Source organism: Aethalodelphis obliquidens, unplaced genomic scaffold (genome assembly GCF_003676395.1).
Source record: "Aethalodelphis obliquidens isolate GAN/ISIS:26980383/991018 unplaced genomic scaffold, ASM367639v1 scaffold9, whole genome shotgun sequence".
NCBI classification, from domain to species: Eukaryota; Metazoa; Chordata; class Mammalia; order Artiodactyla; family Delphinidae; genus Aethalodelphis; species Aethalodelphis obliquidens.
Window position 1 is genome coordinate 37,875,576 of NW_020837953.1, and position 25,080 is coordinate 37,900,655.

At 43.4% G+C, this 25,080-nt stretch overlaps 1 protein-coding gene and 1 non-coding gene across 3 annotated transcripts in view; both read right to left on the reverse strand.

Moving 5' to 3' along the window:
- Window positions 1–7,822: 7,822 nt before the first annotated feature.
- MICOS10 (mitochondrial contact site and cristae organizing system subunit 10) overlaps window positions 7,823–25,080 on the reverse strand; it is a 36,926-nt gene continuing 19,668 nt past the window's right edge. The window contains exons 2-4 of one of the 2 annotated variants that reach the window (XM_027109943.1): window positions 11,699–11,746; window positions 10,257–10,366; window positions 7,823–8,077 (exon numbers count right to left, since the gene is read on the reverse strand). In XM_027109943.1, the coding sequence (XP_026965744.1) occupies window positions 8,063–8,077; window positions 10,257–10,366; window positions 11,699–11,746 (173 nt within the window). In that variant the 3' untranslated portion in view covers window positions 7,823–8,062. Of the gene's footprint in view, window positions 8,078–8,100; window positions 8,264–10,256; window positions 10,367–11,698; window positions 11,747–25,080 lie in introns of those variants that run through there. The other variant, XM_027109942.1, reaches the window with a different exon arrangement.
- Window positions 24,220–24,326, reverse strand: LOC113622500 (U6 spliceosomal RNA). Its single transcript, XR_003433544.1, has one exon. It is a non-coding gene; the product is annotated as a U6 spliceosomal RNA (small nuclear RNA).

A 25,080-nucleotide genomic window follows, 5' to 3' on the forward strand; every position in this document is an offset into this window, starting at 1 on the left:
TAGGGTCTCAGAGTCCACTCTACTGACTTCAGCTTTTTTGCCAAGTGAGATGAAGGCTTTGAGCAGAGGACTGACATAATCCAGTTTATGTTTTAACACTGGCTGCTGTGTGGAGAATAGCTTTAAAGGGGGCAATAGTAATAATATAGTCTAACATTACTATACACCAAGCACTGTCCAAAAGGCTTTTCATATGTTCTCATAATAACATTGCTCCCATTTACAGATGAGGAGACTGAGGCATGGACAGAGCAAATCACTTCCAAGGCCCCATAGCATCGAGTAAGTGTCAGAATTGGATTCAAACCCCAAAAGTGTGGCTCCAGAGCCCCTGCTCTTGGCCTCTATCTTACTCCATGGATGGGGTAGGGGGCATACAGTAGGTGGCAGCGATAGGGGCTACATGGTAGAGGACCTTCAATGCTAGGCTAAGAAATGTGGACCGATATTTTGTGCATTATCGGGGAACCATCGAAATTGTCTGAACAGAAAACGACACGCATTAAACCGAGTTAAAACTGGTAGGGGGAGAGGCTGAAGGCTGGGAGGCCCCTGGAAGATCTGCAGAGATTCTGGCAAAGTGAGAGCAAGCCCCAAGGGTCCCCTTCCTCAACTAAACTGAGGCTTTACAGATCACATGTCCAGGCCAAAAAGAAGTATTATGGCTGCTTTCTGGGGCCAAGGGAGAGGTGTCACTAGATGTGGCCACTAATTGACATGTTCTATGCCTCACCTTCTGTGGCTCTATCTCCCGGTCTTCAAGAAGGGTATCTACATAGATTAAGGAAAGGTCTATAATTACCTTGATATTCCTTGACAAGAGGACTTTTCCTGGTAAAAAACAAAGCAGAACTTGGGTTTTATCCATGAAGTCCACTATAGAGAAAAGAGGAAGTAAAGTGGTGGGCCTTCTCTTTGTTTCTGGGGTGTGAAAGAGTCTGTCATGGGATATCACAATTGATAAACCTCCAGCTTAAAGGGGGATGATTCTTTTGACAATAATTTGTTACATAATTGATTATAAGAGACTCTTATTTAGCTGGCTATTTCACTTTTCTCCTCAAGAACACAATGCCTGACCTCACATTTGTACTGTGTGACAGGAAGGGATCATTACAACTGTCTTACAATGAGGCCCAGAGAGATCAAGTGACTTGCTCATGATTACATAGTGACCTAGGGAAGCAGCTCAGATGAGAACAGAGGATGCTCTATGGTAAAAATTTTGGGAAGCCTTTCTTCCAATTGAAAGTCACTGACCCATAGAAATGACCAGTCAGGGCCACCCACTTAAAAAGTAACTTAATTTAGGGGTTTTAAAAATACAGGAAACATTAGGACTTCCCTGGTGGCGCAGTGGTTAAGAATCCACCTGCCAATGCAGGGGATACGGGTTTGAGCCCTGGTCCGGGAAGATCCCACATGCCGCGGAGCAACTAAGCCCATGCACCACAACTACTAAGCCTGCGCTCTACAGCCCGCGAGCCACAACTACTGAGCCCGCATGCCACAACTACTGAAGCCCGCAAACCTAGAGTCCGTGCTCCACAATGAGAAGCCCACGCACTGCAACGAAGAGTAGCCCCCACTCACCTCAACTAGAGAAAGCCCGCGCACAGGAATGAAGACCCAACACAGCCAAAAATAAAAACAAATTAATTAATTTAAAAAAAAATCAGTACAAACTCGAGGACACACACACACACCCCTATTCCCTAGCTCCATCTGCTGAGAGGCCTAGAAGCAATGACACACTAATAGCGATGAACACACTTACTGATCTTGGTTTCTAACTACCATTCTCCACTAAAAGGAATTAGGGCTCCTTGGGGAAATGGCTGACTCCAAGGGTGGGGCAAAGCAAATACAAGAGTCTGGAATATCTCGTGCTTAAAGAATGGACTAGATATGCCAAAGGATACAGGCAACAGCTTGAAAGAGCTCCTATTAGACAAATCTGAACAATTTGAGGAATAAATATTGACAGTAATGGATTATAAACAATTTAATAAAACAAGAATCCACAAGTCCACACTGACATAAATTAATGATCAAATAAATGGGGGGAAAGGGAAAGTTCTTCCTCATAGAATGTCAAATAATAAGGAATAATGAATTTAGAAAATTATCAATGGATGCTAAAACTATGATAGCTTGATAAGGAACAGGAATATTTACAGCCTCAAAAGTATCTCACCACAACTTATTTATAAATTACAAAGAGAAAAATAATAAATTTACAGTGGAGAAACCAGGCAAACACCACTTTAACTAAGTGACCAGAGTTCACATCACTAATGTTGAGACAAATGGACATCATGTGCCTCCTGATATGATGTACTGAAAAGGACACAACATCACCTGTGCCAAAACTGCAAAACCTGAATCTAATCACGAGGAAACATCAGACAAACCCAAACTGAGAAACATTCCACAAAATAACTGGCTTGCACTCTTCAAAAATGTCAAGATCAAGAAAAAAAGCTGATGAATGGTTCTGGATTAAAGAAAGAGACTCGACAGCTAAGGCATGACCCTGGATTGGATCCTAGACTGGGGGAAATCGATAGACAATATATTGTTTTGACAATTTACAAAATTTGAACATGTACTGTGGATTAGATACTATTTTTATCAACGTTAATCGCCAGATTTTGGGACTTCCCTGGTGGCACAGTGGTTGAGAGTCCACCTGCCAGTGCAGGGGACACAGGTTCGATCCCTGGTCCGGGAAGATCCCACATGCCGCAGAGCAACTAAGCCTATGAGCCAAAACTACTGAGCCCACGTGCCGCAACTACTGAAGCCTGCGTGCCTAGAGCCTGTGCTCCGCAACAAGAGAAGCCACCGCAATGAGAAGCCCGCGCACCACAACGAAGACCCAACACAGCCAAAAATAAATAAATAAAATTTTAAAACACTGCCTGATTTTGATAACTGCACTGTGGTTATATAAGAGGATATCCTTATTCTTAGAAAATATACATTGAAGTTAGGGGTAAATGGGCGTATTTCCAACTTCTCTCAAAAATACTATACATACACCAAGAATGATAAATGAGAAAAAGTGTGAACAATTGGTAAACATGGGTAAAGGGTACAAAGGAATTCCTTGTATTATTTTCACAACTTTTCTGTATCAAAATCAAAAGTTATCAAAAAATTTAACCCCTTAAAAGTAAAACATAAAGGTAGTGAATATTACCAGTATACTTTATAAAAAGTGTTTCCATTTTCTACCTGGTGATAGGGGTGCATTTTACTGTCTATAAATTATGTCTTTAAGAAAAAAAAACTAGTGCTTCCCTGGTGGCGCAATGGTTGAGAGTCCGCCTGCCGATGCAGCAGACTCGGGTTCGTGCCCAGTCCGGGAAGATCCCACATGCCGCGGAGTGGCTGGGCCCGTGAGCCGTGGCCGCTGAGCCTGAGCGTCCGGAGCCTCTGCTCCGCAACAGGAGAGGCCAAAAACAAAAACAAAAAATCTGTTTCCTCATTTATAAAATGAAGATAATAGTACTTCTCTCACAGAATTGTTGTAAAAATTAAGTATCATGATATACATAAAGCCTTAGAATAGTAACTAGCACACAGTAGGTGCCCAATAAATACAAACTATTAGTAAGTATTCATTTGAAGAGATCAAATTAAGTTCTGCCAGGCTCAATCTGGCTAGACCAGGAATAAACATGAGTGACAGCTGATAATGAGCTCCTTTTTCTAGTCCCAGTTTCTTCCCTATTAAACGCTCATCTTCTGCCCACTCCTGAACTCCTCCAGAATTCTTTTTTTTTTTTTTTCTGTATGCGGGCCTCTCACTGTTGCGGCCTCTCCCGTTGCGGAGCACAGGCTCCGGACACGCAGGCTCAGCGGCCATGGCTCACGGGCCCAGCCGCTCCGCAGCATGCGGGATCTTCCCAGACCAGGGCACGAACCCGTGTCCCCTGCATCGGCAGGCGGACTCGCAACCACTGCGCCACCAGGGAAGCCCCCTCCAGAATTCTTGACATCATCTTCCCCGACTTACATCTTCTGGCTCTGAACTCAAGTGATAATCACACTATTGAAGTCAATTATCCTGAATGCAAATGCTCCGGCCCTGTCCTGTTTCCTACCACGCCAGAAGCCCCTGGAGCTCTCGGGTTCCCGTTCTGTTTCTTCAGTGTCCTTTTCCCTCCTTCCCCTCTTGGCACAGCACTGAGGCCGTGTGCTCAGTAAGTAACTCTGGTCTTTGAAAAGCTCAGGTGGAGTTTCAGGAGGCTTTACTCGTGCATGTCTCAATGGAGCAGGGTGAAAACAAATGACACTGATGCTTATTCATGAAGATGCACAGTATAGTGTTTTCCAACAATTTTTAGGCTTTTAATCACCAGGAACTCATTTGAGACACCCATTCTCTCCCTCAGATCTTGCTAACTTAGACTCAAAGAGCCAACTCCTTGAACCCAAGGATTATGCCCTCTTCCTGTTCTAGAACAGTCCCCTGACTACCTACCATTAATACCATGTGCTCTATTCTGATTCAAATAGCAGCATCTGCTTTTTAAATACTTGTGTTAGCATATATATTTGACCCGCAATGTCTGTAAGGTAGAAATCATCCTTTCCTCTCTTTACAGATGAGGAAACTGAAGTTTGAAGAGACTAAGCAACTCCCACCGTCACATGGCAAGTTAAGTGGTGGAGGAGGGACTCAGACCCAGGTCGTCCAGCTGGGAACCCTAAGCTCTTCCCGTGGAGGCCCTGCCCCTCCCTTGTTCCCTGCTCCCTGCCCGTGCCCTCCCTTCGAGGCACTTTACTGCTGGAGCAGTCACCCTGACTCTCACCCATGTTCCACACAAGACTGCTCAGCAAACACGGGAACGTCTGCCCTGCTCCTGCCAGGTCTGTTTACCCCAGCAACATACTTTAGTGTCCGAGGGGAAGTGGTGCTTGCAGCACACTTAGAGAAAAGAGTGGTGATAACTTCCAGATGAGCTTGTGATTCTAAATTTAACATTCCTTTCGGTACTGAGAATTTCCACTTTCCCCCTTCCACCCCTTGGCATTTATGTAATTATAAAGCATGCCACAGGAGCTCGTTTGTCTCAGCACCACTCGGGATGAAGGTTGTTCCAGCCCCATCAAGTACATCCTTGTGGAAAAACTTTGCAGAATTTATTTGGACAGGTTCAAAAATAGTCCTTCAACAATACAATCAGATTGAACCATGACAAGTAAAATATAATTATGGCTTGGTTACATTAAAAAAAAAAAAGTAAACTGAGGTTTGGGAAAACTAAAAGCAAAAGTACATAGATATTTCCTTCATCCCCAATTTCTGCATCTCCTGCAAGCAGGATTTCAAGACTGCATCCGTGGATCTTTTGAAATGGGTGAGAGAGGATGACAATCAAGGAGACAGCTCAACAGAGTGTGTTCTGAGGCCATTTCTCAGAACAAAGGCATACTTCTGCACAAGGCAAATGCAGCCTGATAAAGGCTCCCCCAGTGGGTTCTCAGAATGCCAAAGTCATTCACCTAAATGAGTTCAAAATACATATTGTTCTGGGCCAAATTATACAGTGTCAAGTTCAGACTGTATGGATTTATATATGTTGGCAGGGCAGGCCACTTTTGGGGCGCCACAGCTTTATCCCAGTATCCTGTGCCCAGTTGGGTTCCCATCACTCTCTCCCCAAACCCATGAATTTCCTTGTATTTGGTTCCAGAAGTGCAGACAAAAAGCAAAGTTTCACAGGCCCACAAGGGAACAGGGCCCCAGAGGACTTGAATTTCTGATGAAACTTAAAGTAGAACAGAATGTGTGCCTTTGCCAACAAGCTGGGACTTTCTGAAAGGTGATTTGAGACGGGAGCAGGGAGAGGGGACAAGATCGAGCATTGTGCTTTGGGCCAGTCTCTGCTAAGAGCTACAAGGCGGGAATACAAAGTACTCTGGAGTTAAAGCAAACAGCCAATGCTTCCCTTGGCTGGCCTTTGCCCAGAACTATTCCCTCACAGAGCTCAGTTTCTCAAAACACACAAGTGGTGTTTCAAAGATGCCGGGCAAAGGGGTCCATCCGAATAAATGCCTAAAACCTAATAACGAATGACATAGAGAAGTCTGATTCCAGTGTCCATTTCCACTCCATATTCTACTGACACATCTAGAGAATTAGTGGGCATGCTGTGTTTTCTGTTTTTGTCTTTTTTCGGAGGGGACCTGTTATTCTCTCTGCCTGAATAAAGATGGAAGAATTGGGAGGAAACAGTAACTTTTAAAGCGAATATGGAGAAAAGTGTAAGAGATGAAACGGGTTGTAAGGTTATTTTTCTTTCAATTACATGAGTGTCTTGATCATGGAATGAAGAGGGCAGAGTGAAAAGCAGCGGAATGGCTATGGCAGGCCAGGGCCATGACTTCCAGTCCTGGGCTCAGGCCCATCTTTGGGCTTCAACTGATCCAAAGAAATGAAAAAGCCCAGAGAGCAGAGGAGCCTGGACAGTTTGTAGGGCCGAGAGCCACTGCTGCCTGTTTTGGTCCAGAGTTTAGCACACCTTTCTGGGAAGGGGGCTGGGGTGAAGGACGAGGAAGGAAAAGGGGAGAAGGTATACCTACACTTACAAGAATTGTCTAATCACTGTTCCTGAATTGGGGTCAGACACCAGCTCCACCCTGATGCCCACCCCATCCCTCCACACCTCTCCTGCCCCTGCATACTCGGGCTATACTGACCTTCTTGTGGTTCCCCAACAATAAAACGCATTGCCATGATTCTGAGCCTTTGCAAAAGCTACCTTCCCTCTCTTCCTGTCTGTCTGGAAGGTCCAATGAACTTCAAGCTTCAGCCCGCGTTCTCCCCTCCTCTGCCAGGCCGTCCTAAGGAGACTTAGCTGCTCCTTCTCCTTTGCTCTCACTGCACTTTGTCTACACTACTCCTCGTCCAGTGTCAGAAAGGGTTTGAGTGTCTGTCTTTGCTTCAGACTCTAAGCTCCTTAAAGGGGCCTGTGTCTTGTCTCTCATCCATTTATCTCTGCTGCCTATAACAGTGCTCAGCTCACGGCAGATGCTCAATCAGCATTTAAAGGGACAAGTGGGATCAAGTTCCACCCATCTTAATTTTATTATAAAGAGGGAGAAATAAGATCTGAAAGACTGAGCTCTGAGATTCTGCACATTTTTAGAAGAAATTGCTACAATACTACTTTTGTGTCTAGCCTCCCTGGTTCAAGTGAAACCAAAGGTATAAATTCACAGAGGGGCATGAGTAGTGGCCCTTTTGTCCCCAGACTTCAGCTGCTATGTGAAGATGAAATCAACCCCAAACATGGCCTTCCGGCCAGCTGTGTGAGCCACGAGCTCTCCCCAGCCCCCAGGACAAAGCCCCCAGTGCTGAGGCCCGGACGGTGTTGAGCTCCTTGAAGCTGTGGGGAATCACGCCATCAATGGAGTGGGCCACTGACAGACACAGCGAGGTCCCGTACCTGCCAAGACAGCCCACTACCCGACCTCAGCGCAGCAGACACAGCTGAGACGTGCCCAGCCAGGGCCGATGATGAGAACACAGGGTTTTAAAGAACGGCCAGAGTAAGCGAGGATCCTCAAGGCATTTGTCATCTTCTTCGGACAACGCGGCAGCACTCTCCAAGCTCCGATTTATGAGGTGGAAGCAGCTCTGAAACTACACGTTAAGGGGCGAGTGGGGAGGAATGCACAACGGCTGTGGTTCCAGTAAGGCTCTAAAGAGAGGCTGGGACCAGGCGGTTACAGCTGCTGGCAGTCCAAATATACTTTTCCTCCTGCTCAGAGACCCTTTAAAGGCAAAGAAACGCAGGCAATGCACTGGGCTGCCTATTTTTGTTTCATTTATTTCTTTCAAGACCACCTCCTTGCAATTTCCAGAGAGAAAATACAAAACAAGAAACAGACTTGGTTTCAAATACATAAACAGTGTGCTGGAGTTTAAAGCATTACTGATAACATTGTTACAGAAGAGTGTCAGCTTACTCCAGGGCACTTCAGTATTCCTGAGGAATAAACGTGATTTCTCTTTCCCTCCCACCGGGATGTTCTCAGACGTGAGTCACTGCTCCTGCTCCTGTAAGGAAGGACACTCAGGTTAGAACTGTGCACACAGCGTTCCGACAACCCTCTCTAACTTGCTGCTGCAGGTCAGACCCAGAGGACTGACGGGCCCCAAGCCTTACCACTCTGTTTGCTTTAAATCTGTCTCACAAGAGGACTGTATCCTTCCAGCCCAGGTTCTTCAGAGTGGCTCCTCAATCTTTGAGGGGGGAAAATAGAAAAGGAACGCAACAGGGCTGAACAGTCTGTACCTGGATAACTATATTCCTAAAACCCATCAAAGGGACGGATCCCAGGTGACTGGAAAGAGCATGGCTCTGGAATCAAATGGCCTACCAATGACAGGAACTTCGGCAAGTTTCTTAAACCTCAGTGAAATTCGGCCTTCTCATCTGCTGAATGAGGGTAGTAAAACCTCTCTCACAAATCTACTGGGAGAGAGGTCTAGAGAAAGAATGTAAAGATGGAGCGCCTAGGATGGTCCACAGGTCATAGCAGGCACTCCGCAAGCAATTACCATGATATGACTACATTGAAAAAGCCCCAAGTTGGGATTTTGTTCCTCTTTTCAGAGAATGGAGGATGACAACATCAAGGCACAGACTCCAGTTCAGATAAAGTTACAAAAGGCCATTTTGGAGCCGTACGCACAAGGCTGTAAATACTGTAACAATATTTTCCACAGTAACTCTCAGCCGTTAAATACATCCACATATAACCACCCCTGAGCCATTTATCCATGACAACTCAGTTTGGAACAATGAAAACATTTCAAACAATTAAAAGACCTGAAGCTCCTCTCCCTGTTCCTTTATGTTCTCCTCTAACTTCAGCCGTGGTGCCAAGAGAGCGAGGCGCCAGGGAGCAGTGGAAAGCGCCTGTCGTCAGCGCTGACGCCCCGCAGCTGCGCCTCTGCTCACTTGCGCTGTCCCTCTGATCAGCTCACCCTGGCTCTGGCGCGGGGACGGGGCATGACTACAGAGGGCCTGCGAGACGCCTGCCCGGCTTCCCCACTGGCCGACTCCCCTGCTCCCAGTCCCCTCCCCAGGCCCGCACCGGCTGTTCAGTAGGCAGCTGACCCTCTGAGCACGTTCTCAGATAGAGGCTACCGAGCTGTGGTGGCATACTGTCATTTAAGATTCGGCCACCCTCGTGGCTACAGCTTTTGACCAGAACTGGGACACTCATTTGTACCTCCTTTTCTGCCCTACTTGTTATTATGGTGGAACAACAAACGAGTCTGTCACCCTTTCTTAGTTGGCCTCAATTATAATAACCAACATTTCTATTTATATATATATATAGCACCTCATAGCTTAAAAACATTTCACATTTAATCCTCACAACAACCCTGTAGGCAGAAATTACTACCCTCATTTTACAGACAGAAAACAATCTCAGAAGTGAAAAACTCAAGAGCACATAGAAAGCAAGTGATGGACCAGGACTCACATCTGGGTGTCCTGGCTTCTGTGCTCTTTCCACTGGCCCCCTGCTGCTGCCCAGATCACAGTGATTCTAGCTCAAGGGTAACCAAGAAAGTAGATGATTCTACACATCCAGAGAATGTGAAGCTCTTCATGAAGCTTGTGTTGCTATAAAGGTTATGCCTTAATAAGCCTGAGGCCGTTAGCACATCTAATAAGACATACAATTTATTTCATTCATTCATTTTACATTTATTTGAGCACCTACTTTGTTCCAGGCCCTGGGGATACAAAAATAAATACCACCTCTGTCCAAAGGGCTGCTACACACAAAAACCTTAGGAACCGTGCTACCTCCTTCCTCTTGAGGCATGTGTTACACTTTTTCATCCTGTCTGCATCATTAAAAACCCATCTGTAGACAAGGACTTCGGCAGAATCATGTGGGACTCACAGTCAAGAACCTGCGCTCTTCAGTAGAAAGCAGAATAATGGCTGAGTTCAGAAGTCTTTAGGTTTAGCTTGAACGTGTGTGAGATGTTTACAGGGCACTCTGAGATCTCGAACACAAGTGCTACCTACAGGTATCAGATATTTAATACGGATCTACTTTACCCTAAGGATAAACGCTGAGGCAGACTCCTGAGCACTTAGGGTCTCGGTGGTGCCGCAGTCACATGACAGTGTATTTATCAACTATATGCGCTCTAAAGAATTCTGCGGGGACTCAGGAGAAAGAAAGAGAAATATCAATTCTGTACATACTTTGACATATTTTCCATGTAGAAGATATGGAGCCTGGAAATCATGCTGACAGTTGGAGTAGGCCATTCCCAAGCCCATTCCAGAGCCAAAGGCTAATGGCCACATTCTTCCTGGTGAGCAGAAAAGGAAAATCCCAATAGGGAACCATTAAGAGAAAATAAAGCTTTTCTCCAGCTTAAATACATTTGCTTAGGGTTCAATAAATACTCCACATGCATCATACTGTTGACTATAATATGCCACACACTTCTGTCAATGTTTAATCACCAGCCAAAAAATGGGAAAGGGGGCTCTATTAAGTACCCATGCTGCTAGATTTGAGGTATTAATAAGCCGTACAATATGAAAACAGCAGACACAGTTGAACCTCTTAACTTTTCTATGTCAGTTCTAACCATTTGCTCATATTAACTAACTCTTAAACTTAGAAATAAAACCACCTTTCGGTAAGGTCTTTGAATTTTTAAAATATGTAAGAATTTCTGGAACTTCCCTGGTGGCGCAGTGGTTAAGAATCCACCTGCCAATGCAGGGGACATGGGTTCGAGCCCTGGTCCGGGAAGATCCCACGTGCCTCGGAGCAACTAAGCCCGTGCGCCACAACTACTGAGCCCACGTGCTGCAACTACTGAAGCCCACACGCCTAGAGCCCGTGCTCTGCAACAAGAGAAGCCACCGCGATGAGAAGCCCGTGCACTGCAATGAAGAGCAGACTGCTGCCTCCGCTGCAACTAGAGAAAGCCCACACACAGCAACGAAGACCCAACGCAGCCAAAAATAAATATAAATAAATAAATTTATTTTTTAAAAAATAGAATTTCACCAATATCTACATATTTTGATTCTAGTAAGTCATGAGGTTTTCTTAAGCCAATGCCATGATTATTTCACATCAGCACTATGTGTGAATTATGATTCTCTAGTTGTGTATTCCCCACCAGTTCTTCATGGAAAGAGGTCAAAGTGACCCCTTTGGCTTCTATTCAATATCCAAACTGCAGAAGTTCTTCCACAAAATGAAAGTGACATTTCCTGCCCTTTGCTTAGGAGAATTTTTGGCCAAAAAGCATGGGTATTTCTGGTCTACTTTTTTACTACCAGCAGGACTCTCGTTTTCAAGTTCCTTTAGAAAAACTTATAATTAATTAGAATTATCTGAGAGTGTAGATTTGGCCAAATGACTCACTGGCATAAAGTACAGGCTTTTTTTAATGAAGATATCAGGCACCCTGACTCAATGCTCAGGGGGAATTCTGGAGATGCCCAGCCCATTTTGACCTTTTTTGAGTCCATGGTCTTTGTCTAGCTCATTTTAGAGGCCTACCCAAACCCATAAAAGGATGGACTGGCAGCCATGTAGCCATGCCTTCCAGAAGTGTCCCTGCCATGTGCACCTATACACCAGGACATTATGTTGTAAAGGTAGGAAGAGTCACACTTACTTTTAAAGAAGGTAAGTGAGAAAACAAGTCCTAATCCAAAACCAGTACCTACAAAGAGGGAGGAAAAACATGTTAAATATCTTAATAGTAATGACAAAAACAAAACGAACATTTCATAAATGTGAACACCTATAAAACAGATTTTTTAATTTGGTAGAGAGATGATTTTCTCATTTCTAACCTTCCTTCTTGTTGTCAGAGGCTTTATCTATGACTTTGGTCCCTTTGCCCCAATAGGGTATAAGAACTTTCTTCACCATTCTGTCTAAACAAGTCTTAGGGATGGGAGAACAAACCAGGAGGCAGTTCCCGAGTAGAGGCTCTCTGCACTGCTTGCGAACAGCGTCCAGCACCTTGGGCTCTCCCACCCACCTTCCGCAGCGGTGCCACAGCCAGCACATCAGGGAAACAATGTGAGCAGGAAGCTCCCCTTGTCGTTTCAGCACTTTGAGTGATGGCTACTTTTTTTTTTTTTTTTTTTTTTTTTTTTTTTTTTTTGCCGTACGCGGGCCTCTCACTGTTGTGGCCTCTCCCGTTGTGGAGCACAGGCTCTGGACGCACAGGCTCAGCGGCCATGGCTCATGGGCCCAGCCACTCCGTGGCATGTGGGATCTTCCCAGACCGGGGCACGAACCCGCGTCCCCTGCATCTGCAGGCGGACCCTCAACCACTGCGCCACCAGGGAAGCCCGAGTGATGGCTACTTTTTGAGGAAGATGCAAAGGAGTGATCCAGAACAGTTGCCAAAGGTTGTCACAAGTCAAACACAAGTCAGAGTGTCCAGAGAGAGGGAAAGCACCTCCTCAAGTGTGAAGATTAATCCCCTCTCCTCATTTTACTCATAGGGCATTTTTAACCACTATCTTTCAAAATAAAAGAACAGATGCAAGCCTCTTTTAATGATCTGGTAGAAAAAAAATTTTTTTAATACCTAATTTTAAATCAAACTTCATAGGAACGTAAGCTTGGGGTTAAAAAAAGAAAACAAAGAAGGTTAAATTCTCATTTTGACCAATATTTCTGAAACCTTGGTCACTGCTACAGTCATAATTTTTGCTAATGCGTACTTCACCTGCACACTTATTTTCTTTGAAAAAACCATCAATGTATGTATTTAATTATATAAATTCAACCTCAACTTAAAAAATATTGGTATAATCATAGATCTGAGTGCTAGCTGTATTTTTTTTCATAAGGTGTGTTAAAATGAATGTAGAACCATTAAAATAAAAACATTTACCTGTGGTACTACTTTAGGAAAAAAAATCATCTCACATACTGTAGAGATACATGTCCCAAACTTTGAGATAAACTTATTTTTCCATTATCAAAAAAGTAAGTTATACGTGCCAAGGAAGACAGCTAAGATCTGACTTTTTTTTCCCCAGACTTGACAGATTAATTGTTTTCAGACTCTTCAGAGTACTCTGACGCTCTTTACTAAGTGTCTGCTCCAAGGTCCAACAGAGACCCTGACCAACCTCTTTACAATTAAGCACCACATAAAAGTCCCAATTCTCACTTGCCTTAATGGTTTTCAAATATGTGCTGTTGAAATTCCAAGAGCTTCTTTCCTGTCTAACCATGAATTTAGGCTACTGCAGTGTGAACATTCAAAGTACTCCTCAGTCAGCAAACCTGACCTTTCTGCTCCAAACACAGAGAACTTTGTCTTGAGCAAACAAGCTAATCCACACCTTTTTTGCTTCACCTATGCAACAATCCAGCTGATGCTGGCCTGAAGAAAGTGTTTATGCTATTATCCAGAATGATTTCTGATAATTTTCTCTTACCGTCTATAGGTGGCCATGATGTGTGTTTCCTTCCTATGACTATATCCTATACAAATATGAATTTTAATTAAAAATCATTACTTTGTACTGTCCAATAGACTCTGCATTAGGTACTGGTGCCCAACTTTAAAATGCAACATTTGAAGATCACTCATGTCATCCCAATTTCTATGTAATTTAATATAATGATGGAAAACTCGTCAGTTTACAGACCACTATAGTTAACCTATTCAAGGCTGTTATAAAGAGAAGGAAAAGGAACAAACATCAGTATTTCCCATGAGTACCCAACATTCCCTCCCTACTCTACCAAAGGAAAAAAAAAATTTATCTTTTAAACCAAACACCACCCTGATATGGTATTACCCCCCAGTTTCCAGATGCAGAAAATAACTTGCTCAAGGACATGCTCAGTTAGTGGAAGAGCAATGAACTGGGCCCAAGTCTGTCAGACTCCAAAGCCACTATACCCACTATGTCCTGACACTGGATTCCCCTACAACTTAAACCCCTAAACAATCACTACCTCCAAGGGAAATTGGAGTGTCAAGATTTCTACTGGCAACGAAGTAGGATACAGCCAAAAACCAAATTGTGCTTCCTATGCAACAGCCCAGAACACTAGGCAACCAGGGTGGTAACAAGTCTGCACAAGGCCAGATGGGCTTGTTCCGATTCATTCCCAGACTAATCCTACAGCACATGTCACAGACACAAGTCTACCTGGTAGGTGTGATTCAAGAACTTCAGGGAAATGGCAACTATCACAATCGATAGTCCTCAGCAAGAATCTGCTGTTGCTCGGTTTATAAAATGGCACAGGATTCAATTTCAAAGCAACTTGCCTCACCCCCTTGCAGCTGGAAGATGAGTAAGACAGTAAATTGGTACTAGAAAATGAGGTAAAGAATTTGGACTGGCCTACAGATTTCAAACCAGGCAATGGGATGGGGAGTTAGGCCAGTAAAAACATAATGGCTTACAATCTGAGCTTTTGGTCTTCTCCATCTGGAAGGCAATTTTTTGGCAAACAAATCAAAAGCCCAAAAGGAAAATATTTCAGCATTTTTCTTGTCCCTCTGATTCCATGCCTGTCTCTCCTATTTTCCCCCAAGGAAAGAAAGCTCTCTGATGCTCAACTTTTCCTAACAGTAGACCAAGAACGATGCTAAACCCACTGCTACCAGTATCACTCAACCACAAAGAGGAGAAATGCTTCAACATCAACCAGTACAGAGCAGAAAATCTTCCCTCTCTAGACTTCATTTAAGTTCAGGTATATGCCTGACCATCCAGTTTTGCTCCGATTAAAGGCATTTACCTGCAAGTATAAATATGAGATCAAAATTACAGTTCAGACTAGCCCAAAGACGGAGTGTACTCTACAGTCTTAGTTAAATTGGGCTGCTACATCTTCAATTCCTATGAGACTTTTCTTCTCCACTTCTATATTTTTAAGACACAAAATATCAAGTCTGTTCTCTTCAGAAAAAATAATATGGAAAATGATGTTTAAATGCCAACGTGTAACTTTAAGTTAGCTACCTCGGTTATTTAAGAGATAAACAGTGGTGGAACTGCTGATGAGTTTTACAGGTTCAAGTTCTCACATGCTCAATTTTCTTTTAAAAGGCAACATGTTGCTTCAAAGAAAGTCCCACCTGATTAGGGGACACCAACTCTGCAGCTGTTTCCACTAAAGATTGGCACCTCTAGGCCAGGTTTAAACTTCATAACAATAAAACATGAAAGGTTTGTCTTACAATGAAAACAAACCAACATGGAAAAGAGAAGAGTTTTCTCTGCCTTTGGCCACTTTTTTTTGTTGTTGCATGACAAGTTCTCTTAGAAGAAAAAGCCAAAGGAAAAAGTACAAAGCATTTTTCACCTTCCCTGGAAGCAAATATTTAACTATGAATAAAATTTATATAACTCTGCCTCCCCTTTTAAGCCTGTTCTTTTGGCCCATGATGTCTGGAATGACAAATAACCCTAAAGTAAAGAAATGCCTGATTGTAGGTACACATCTTCCTAATGGCAAAGTCCACCAAGGGGGGTGGGGAGCAAGGCAAAGAAGCCAAAAAAACAACAAAAAAAAACCCCACCCCATAACAGAGAAGCCTTATGGAATTGACATTAGGCAGGAAGCCCGTGCTCTGAAACCATTTCTTCTAGAAAGGAAAAAGAATTGGCACAAATTCTTTCAAAAAGAAATTACTCTGAATCAATCTAACCCTGCACTTTAGGGCATGCTTAGTGCCCAAAAGGACATCATAAAACCAGCTAGTAGATAAACACACATTTTTAGAAAGAAGCAATTCCTTAACAATTCATCTGATACTATTTTAGTAACAAAACAACAGAGAAGTTGCTCCACTAACTACATAAAAAATACTGCCTCATCACATCCCCAAGTGGAGTTTATAACAAATTTAAAAGAATAACAACCAACAGCAGGATACCAGTGTATACCCTAAGCCACACTTTGTGTGGGGGGGAGCGGAACTATGCTGATGGCCCTCACTGTGACATATGGACCATTTCTAGTTAATCAATGCAACTTTTAGGAAAGTCTTTGCTCTTACCATGCCATATATCATAAAGCTTGACTTCACTGAAATTACTGAGAAAGCAAACATAATCTGCAAGAATTAAGAAGCAGGCTACATAATCTGACTGCAGTCCTGGGGTAGAAATGTACTTTGAATTTTTGGGGGGGCCGCACCGGATGGCATGCAGGATCTTAGTTCCCCGACCAGGGATCAAACCCAGGCCCCCTGCAGTGGAAGCGCGGAGTCTTAACCACTGGATTGCCAGCGAAGTCCCAGAAGTGTACTTTGGATATCAGTCCCTAAGCAGAACAAGTTGGAGCAATAAAGGTTCCTGTGGAATCAACTTTGTAGAAGTCGCAATTGCCAATGGACTTTCAACTGAGGAAGAATAACTCAGTGTTGGGAGAGGCATAAAAAAATCCTTAGAAAGTCACTTAGAAAACATTTCTATGAAAAACTGATCATAGGGGAAAGAAGACCATAGACCCACTTTATTTATCAATAATTGATTATATAATTAAGATCTCACTCCAGCTTATAGTTAACATTTTAAACAAAGCTCCTAAATTCATAAGTCTAATGTGTAGTTATCAATGCTAAATTTTCATCTGCATCTAAAAATTAAACTTGCAAAGCAACTCCATTTTAAGTTTATAATATAACAAGATGTATGAGCAAAACCTTAACTACCACATTCAACTGGCAGCTTATGAAGATGAGAAACTACAGGAACTATAAGCAAGGTTTCAAGATCCTAGGAGCCATGGGCCAAACAACTTTATTCTTAAATGTCTGAAAGAAAAGATACAGCTTCCAAAAAATGAGAGATTTACTCTCCCACTGAGTGGGATGGCAAGAGCACTGATGCTGTCACGAGACAGGCCCAGTTCAGACCGCTGGGCCATCCTCACCAGCCAGCTCTCTGACCTTAGGTCAGTGCTTTAACCTCGCCCGCCCTCAACGTGCTCATCTGTAGAGTGAAAACCATCTCCTAGGGTTGCTGTATTAGGAAAAGGTAAAGGTATCTGCAGTGTCTGACACAGACTTCAATAAAAAGTAGTTAAGTTCTGCTACCTTTCTAAAAAAACTCAAAAGATCTCAAAACTGTAAGGTAATAGTTAAATCCTCTACTAAAACACAACTCCCTGGCTTGTGGAGGATCACATTGTGGGTGAACCACAGCTGAAAATCAGAATCTATTTTTCCCACTCTTTGCATAGTTGACTTTATTTCATAGGCATTAGCAACTGTTTATAGAAATACATCAGGTTTTGCTACATGTTTTTTAAAAAATAGGGGATTCCTTCAGACTCACTGCTGAACTAGAACATTTTGCTTTAAGATATAATAAAGATTTTCCTAGAGCTGTCTTGTGTTTAATAAAACTATATTTATGCTTTGAACATGGATTAATATGAAACTGGCCTATTTAGAATGGGTGTGCTTTCCTGTTCAATCATGTTTCTATCAACACTATTACAATCATCAAATGCATTTGTTGTGACAGACAAACAAGAACGTGCTTTTATAGAAAAGTACCCTTGGGACTGAGTTTGGTGAGAATTACATTTCCAAGAAACATTCCTGATTTATGGAAGATGCTCAGGGCCCAATTTATGAGGGGGAAAAAAATAGTTTTAAGTCAACTCCAAACTGTGTTACCTAATCCTTTGAGGCAAAGACAGATTGTCCCAGGTGTCCATGTGTAAATGCCAAGTCATGTGAATTAACCAAGAAAGTGTGCCAGACCAAAGGCCCAGAGATGGTAAATGTGGTCTGTGTTAATCAGCTTCTCACAAGTCAACATTGCTGCAGGGAATGTAGGAAATAGACTAAGAAGGTGGCTATTTTACAAGACCTTAACCTTCCTGTTGCCTATCGGACTAGACAGAGGCTGAAACATCTGTAGGAATTTCTAGGGTGGACATCAAATACCAGGATTCTGATCAGAACAAGTAAAGCAGTCAGCAGAAAGCAGTAAAGATAGGGAAGGTAAATGTGGAAGTCATTACTCGTGTGCTCTGCTTGAAGAAAAGCCAAACTCACAAAAAGGGTCCTTTTAAATGAGTGCATATAGCACATAATCTAGCTTTCAGAATTCTGACAGTCGTACAACTTTCCAAGAATGAAAAAAAGAAACATGGCTGTACACATTTTACTAAAATATAGTTAGTTAATTCACATGTGGGCATAGTATGTAGGAAAATGTGAAGACGCTCTGAAGATTAATTATTAGAGGGACATTGAAAATGAAGAATTATTAAGTTTCAATAAACACAATAAAAGATGCCATGTGTTACATTTATGGGGGGAGGGCGATTTGGAGGTACTAACACTTATAGAGTGGCAGGCACTGTACTACCGTTTCTATATATTATTTCATTTGATCTACAGAACCAGCTATGAGGTGTACTATGATCTTGTCTTACAGAAGAGGAAACAATGTAAAGGGGTTAAGTGACTTACCCAAGTACACACAACTAAAAAGGGGAATTCAAACCCAAGCTGTCTGACTCCAAAATCATGGCTCTTCCCTATCCGCAGAGATAAACCTCAGGGAGAGGTCAGGAGAGCAGCAGGGAGACTACTCTATTGTTACATGACACAAAGTGTTTTTCTGGATTTTCTGGACTGTAGTGCTCTGCATGGGTAATTTATGACTATGTGACTCTTCAATCCCTCAAGAAAACAACAGAAACCACAGATGTTTGACTTATCAAGAGTGATAACAAAACTCTGAAATGACTTAGAATCAATGAGAAACAGTCAACAAGTCAAGCTGGGATGTACTTCCCTCTGCGCACTGGCTGGAGATAAAATGAATTCAAACTGTTCAAAAGGGACAGTTGAACAGTATTCAACTGGTATTTTCCAGCAAGTCCCTTCCCTCTCAATACCTCCAGCCCCTCCTCATCAATATCAGTAACTGGATTCTCATCTTTGTGAAAGTAAATATAAGAATCAGGGGGCTTCCCTGGTGGCTCAGTGGTTGAGAGTCCACCTGCCGATGCAGAGGACACGGGTTCATGCCCCGGTCCGGGAGGATCCCACATGCCGCGGAACGGCTGGGCCTGTGAGCCATGGCTGCTGAGCCTGCGCGTCTGGAGCCTGTGCTCCGCAACGGGAGAGGCCACAACAGTGAGAGGCCCGCGTACTGCAAAAAAAAGAATCAGGGATTCATTATACCCTATGTATACATCATTATAGCTATTACGTTGTTGCCTATTTCTGATTCAAATGAAAAACCAATGGAGAAACAAGAACCAATGGTTTCTTTTCCTTATACATTTACTTGATCTATATTTATTAGCATTTATTAAGTAGAAGGCACTGGGGATAAATTTCTTTCCTCTTGGAGCACATCACTAGAGTATGTAGTGTTTATTCTTCAAAAAGTGCGAAATGTTACCCAGTGGTTACACGTCAGTTATAGGGTTATGTGGACTTGGGGGTAACATAGGTTAAACATGACTGAGAATACTGATTAGGTATGTGGTATGTCTCAGTCCCTGGACAAATTATATACCTTCTCTAGGCGTCAGTTTCTTTCTATAGAAAAACAGGAATACTAATATTGCCTATCCCTGACTGGGGAATAGCAAGGATGAAACAATATAAAATGTGTAAAAAGCTTGGAAAAACAGTGCATTGCACACAGTAATTGTAACTGCCTTCTTTTGCCACAAAAAGCATTTCAAGAACAAATATTTACTGAGCACTGAAGGGCAAGAGTACTGGGTTCAACAAGGGTCAGAAATAAATAAGACAGTCTCTTCCCTGGGGAGCTTGGGATCAAGAAGGAATAACAAGTCAGGTATCCAGAAAACTGAACAAAAGCAGATCCTTGGTGCCGGAAGAGGGACAGTGTTCTGCTGGTTGCCAGGAAGGTGGGAACACATTTAGCAGAGTTTTGGGGTTTTTTTAATCTTCAAGAAAGAAGTGGCATTTGAGTTGTCTTAAATGGTAGACTTTTAACAGCAAGAGTTGGGGAGGGGGGTGGCGCACCCTACCCAGCGGCCACAGAGAAGCAGGGCTTGTGCAGGGAAATGGGAGTGGGGGCAGTCTAGGCGTGTCTCTGAGAGCAGGAGACAAGGCTAGAAAGGGACGGGGGCCTCTGAAGGCACCAGAAGCTGGACCAAGCAGTCTGCACAGCACTTAATTCAGGAGGCAGGGGCTTCCCTGAAGAGTTTTTAGAAAGGCATAACGTGACTGAAGCTGTGCTTTAGGAAGATTCAGCTGACTAAGGTGTGTAGGATTACTTGGAAAAGAAGAGACATTTTGCTGGCAGAATTTACAGGACTTAAGAACTGATTAAGTGTGTGTATGTGTATCTGGGGTTTTGGGGGGAGGGGGGTGCAGTGGGGAAGAAAATGCTGAGAACTTCTGCCTGGATAATTATAAAAACATTGGTGATGGGGCTTCCCTGGTGGCACAGTGGTTAAGAATCCGCCTCCCAATGCAGGGGACACAGGTTCGAGCCCGGGTCCAGGAAGACCCCAATGCCGCAGAGCAACTAAGCCCGTGTGCAACAACTACTGAGCCTGTGCTCTAGAGCCTGCGAGCCACAACTACTGAGCCCGCACACCTAAAGCCCGTGCTCCGCAACAAGAGAGGCCACTGCAATGAGAAGCCTGCGCACCACAACAAAGAGTAGCTCCCGCTTGCCACAACTAGAGAAAGCCCACACACAGCAACAAAGACCCAACACAGCCATAAATAAATAAATAAATAAAAATAAACATTGGTGCTATTTAAAAGTCATCAAATAACCTTTTAATACCAAATTCCCTTAACAAATCTAAAATATAATTTGATTTATAAAAATGCAACATCTACAATGTTTTCATGAACACCAAATAACATCACATAAAGTGAAGAGCATTTGCTAAGCACTAATGCTTCAGGATTAAATTACCTCATTACATCTTCACAATAAACTTCTCTTATTAGCCCCATTTTATAGACCAAGAAACTGAGACACAGAAAGGTTAAGTAACTTGCCTCAGGTCACATGTCTGGGATTTGAACCCAGGCAGTCTGACTCCAGAGACCTCGTCTTCGGTCACCATGTTAACCCTGCCACCGGTGTGACCTCCTCACAGATATACAGTTATTAATCAACCTGACTTACCAAAGGAAACTAAATACCTTCCAAAATTCATCCTAGCCAACACTATGTGTGGGCATTTCCTTCATTACACAAACTGAACACCCACTGTGTGCCAAGCACTATGATAGGCCCCAGGAAATAAGGTTCTGCTCTCAGTAAGTTCATTATTTAGTGTTAGAGCCTACTGATAATTAGAAACTCGAAGTACAAGGAACAATGACAGAAACAGGATGTGCTAGACGCACTGAGAAGGGCATGCAAACCATCCTGGAGGGTTAGAGAAGGGGGCAGGAGAGAAGGGGACGAGAGAAACGCACTACGAGGAGCTCCCGGTCACTAAATTACCGTGTGCAGTGGGAGATAAAGCCAGACAGTCTCCTATGGCAAACTACGGATCTTGGCCTCTATTACAAGCAGTAGGGAAGCAGTGGCAGAAATTAAGCAAGGAAACAACATATCAGATGTGTACTTTACAACAGTCCACTCACAGCAATGAGGACAGATTTGAAGGCTCCATCCAAGATGGAGACACCAGTTAGGAGAAAGCCATTGCAGTAGGCCAGGTGGGAGCTAGGTCCACGCTTCTGATTCTCCCTTCTCTGCTATCTGACTGAAAAATGTGACCCTACATACTTTGATCTCTCCTCAACACCACACTCCCCCCATCCCCTGCCTTTGTGTACTCCATGCCTAGCAGAAATGCGAGACGGTACTAAACTTAAGCAGGACTAAAGGTAAGCAGGACAGGTTAAAGCACAACTCTGACCAGGGATTAGGAATTTCTGAGGAGTGGGAGTGACCACACTTTATGATGATTCTTAGATAAGGGATGCTTAGGTAAAGATATAGTCATGGACAGAGATGCAGAGATGGAAAAGGGGGTCAAATATTTTAAAAATATACCAATGGTTTTGCAATTAAGGTAGTGTTGGTGCAAATGGTGACTATCCCAGACCAGCATTCACAAAAGTGTGGGAATGGCTTGTCTGAATTTCGGGGACCTCTGTGAGCAAGGAACTTTTTCCTTGCTGTTCAAATCTGGCTCTCAGGCTTCCCTGGTGGCGCCGTGGTTAAAAGTCCGCCTGCCAATGGAGGGGACACGGGTTCAAGCCCTGATCCGGGAAGATCCCACACGCCGCGAAACAACTAAGCCTGTGCACCACAACTACTGAGCCTGCGCTCTAGAGCCCGTGCGCTACAACTAATGAGCCTGCGAGCCACAACTACTGAAGCCCACACACCAGGAGCCCGTGCTCCGCAACCAGAGAAGCTACCGCAATGAGAAGCCCACGCACTGCAACCAAGAGTAGCCCCTGCTCGCCGCAACTAGAGAAAGCCCACACACAGCAACGAAGACCCAGCACAGCCAAAATTAAATAAAATTTTTAAATTAATTAATTTAATTTAAATGTCTTCTTAAAAATCTAGCTCTCATAAGGTGCCCAAGACTATGAGGTTTAGGAAACAGCACCCAGCTGACTTTCTATTACAGTAGTATTCTACAGTCATTCTTTCTTTTTCTGTTTTTTAAAATGTATTTATTTATTTATGCCTGCATTGGGTCTTCATTGCTGTGCACGGGCTTTCTCTAGTTGCAGCGAGCAGAGGCTACTCTTCGTTGCAGTGAGCAGGCTTCTCATTGCGGTGGCTTCTCTTGTTGTGGAGCACAGGCTCTAAGCGCATGGGCTTCAGTAGTTGTGGCTCGCGGGCTCTAGAGCACAGGCTCAGTAGTTGTGGCTCACGGGCTTAGCTGCTCCGCGGCATGTGGGATCTTCCTGGACCAGGACTCGAACCCGTGTCCCCTGCATTGGCAGGCGGATTCTTAATCACTGTGCCACCAGGGAAGCCTACAGTCTTTCTTAAAGGCATAAGTACTCTACAAAGCCCCATAAATAAACCTCTCCAAATCCCTGGACTTGCATACATTAAGAAACCAAAAATTTAGTTTTCATACACTGAGTGAAGAAAAAACAAGTCTTCCAAAAGATAAGCTATGCACTGAAATAAAATGAACTTCAAGTTGCAATTGGAACAAGGGGAAAAAAGTAATTTTTTCAATGGTCACAGCCAATCTCTTCTGGGAAAACGTAAGATTAGTAGCATTTATACTAATGTCAAGACAACATAAGATTAGAGCAGTAATATACAGTATTTTTGCTTCTAATCAGAGTGGGATATTATAAGCTCACATACAGGCTTACGCTGAAATGGTTAAAAACAAAATTCCTACAACTCATGGACTTCAATGTAGTCATCTGAAATGATGCCAAGAAACTAGCAGCTTTCTTAGGACTACCCTCCTAGTAAAAAGTGAATTATGTTGCTCAAATCATTTGCTTCAGTTAATCATTTAAAATCTATCAAAAAGGAATTCTCGGGCTTCCCTGGTGGCGCAGTGGTTGAGAGTCCGCCTGCCGATGCAGGGGACACGGGTTTGTGCCCCAGTCCGGGAGGATCCCACATGCCGCGGAGCGGCTGGGCCTGTGAGCCATGGCCGCTGAGCCTGCGCATCCGGAGCCTGTGCTCTGCAACGGGAGAGGCCACAACGGTGAGAGGCCCGCATACCGCAAAAAACAAACAAACAAAAAAAAAACAAACAAAAAAGGAATTCTGAGTAGTTTATATGTGCAGGTTCTCACAAACAATCAGAAACATTTGTTTCTAACATTTATCAAAATAAAGTAGGTCTACAAATCCGTCAACAATTATATCAGAGTGTTATAATAATTACAAATTATCCTAAGCATTCTAATGCAGGTTTAGGTTGGATAAAGAAAACGGAAGTAAAAGCAATGGATTTCAATTCCTCCCATATACACTGTTAACTATTAATCAAATTCTACCTGAAGAAATACACAATTGAAGCAACTTGGTCGTGGGTCTCTATTATGTTAAACAAGCACCTGGGCCACACTGCAATCTGCCCCCCCATCTGCCCTCTCTCCCAGACACATCTCACTTGTACCATTTTTCTAAATGGCTCCCCATCCTCCATTAATATTGACCATATTTTCATATCCCATATTCTTCCAAAATGTTATTCTAAGTGGTACCCCCCCCCCTTTTTTAAAATATGGAATGCTTCACGAATTTGTCATCCTTGCTCGGGGGCCATGCTAACCCTCGCTGTATCATTCCATTTTTTTTTAGTATATGTGCTGCAGAAGTGAGCACACCTCTTTATCCTTTATTTCTTGTTCTTATCATGCTTTCTAAAAAGCATTTCAGGGACTTCCCTGGTGGTCCAGCGGTTAAGAATCCGCCTTCCAATGCAGGGGACGCGGGTTCAATCCCTGCTCAGGGAACTAAGATCCCACATGCTGCAGGGCAACTAAGCTCACATGCCACAACTAGAGAGCCCACGTGCCGCAACTACAGAGCCCAAATGCTCTGGAGCCCATGCCACAAAACTAGAGAGAAGCCCTCGCACCGCAACGAAAGATCCCAAGTGCCCCAACTAAGACCCAATGCAGCCAAAAATAAATAAATAAATAAATCTAAAAATAAATAAATAAAAAGCATTTCAAATTCACTTTCTCCACTTCTTTTAAAAATGACAAGTTAAGGGCTTCCCTGGTGGCGCAGTGGTTGAGAGTCTGCCTGCTGATGCAGGGGACATGGGTTCGTGTCCCAGTCCGGGAAGATCCCACATGCCGCGGAGCGGCTGGGCCCGTGAGCCATGACCGCTGAGCCTGCGCGTCCAGAGCCTGTGCTCCACAACGGGAGAGGCCAAAATAGTGAGAGGCCCGCGTACCGCAAAAAAAAAAAAAAAAAAAAAGAGAAGTTAAATTGTTAATAATCATTATCTAGATTCCAATGGACTTCCACTTTAAGTAATACAGTTCTTTTTTTTTTTACAAGTATGTATTTAGTCAAAAAAAAAAAAGACCTAAAAATTATAAGCTATGCTTTCTTTAAAGTCATTCTA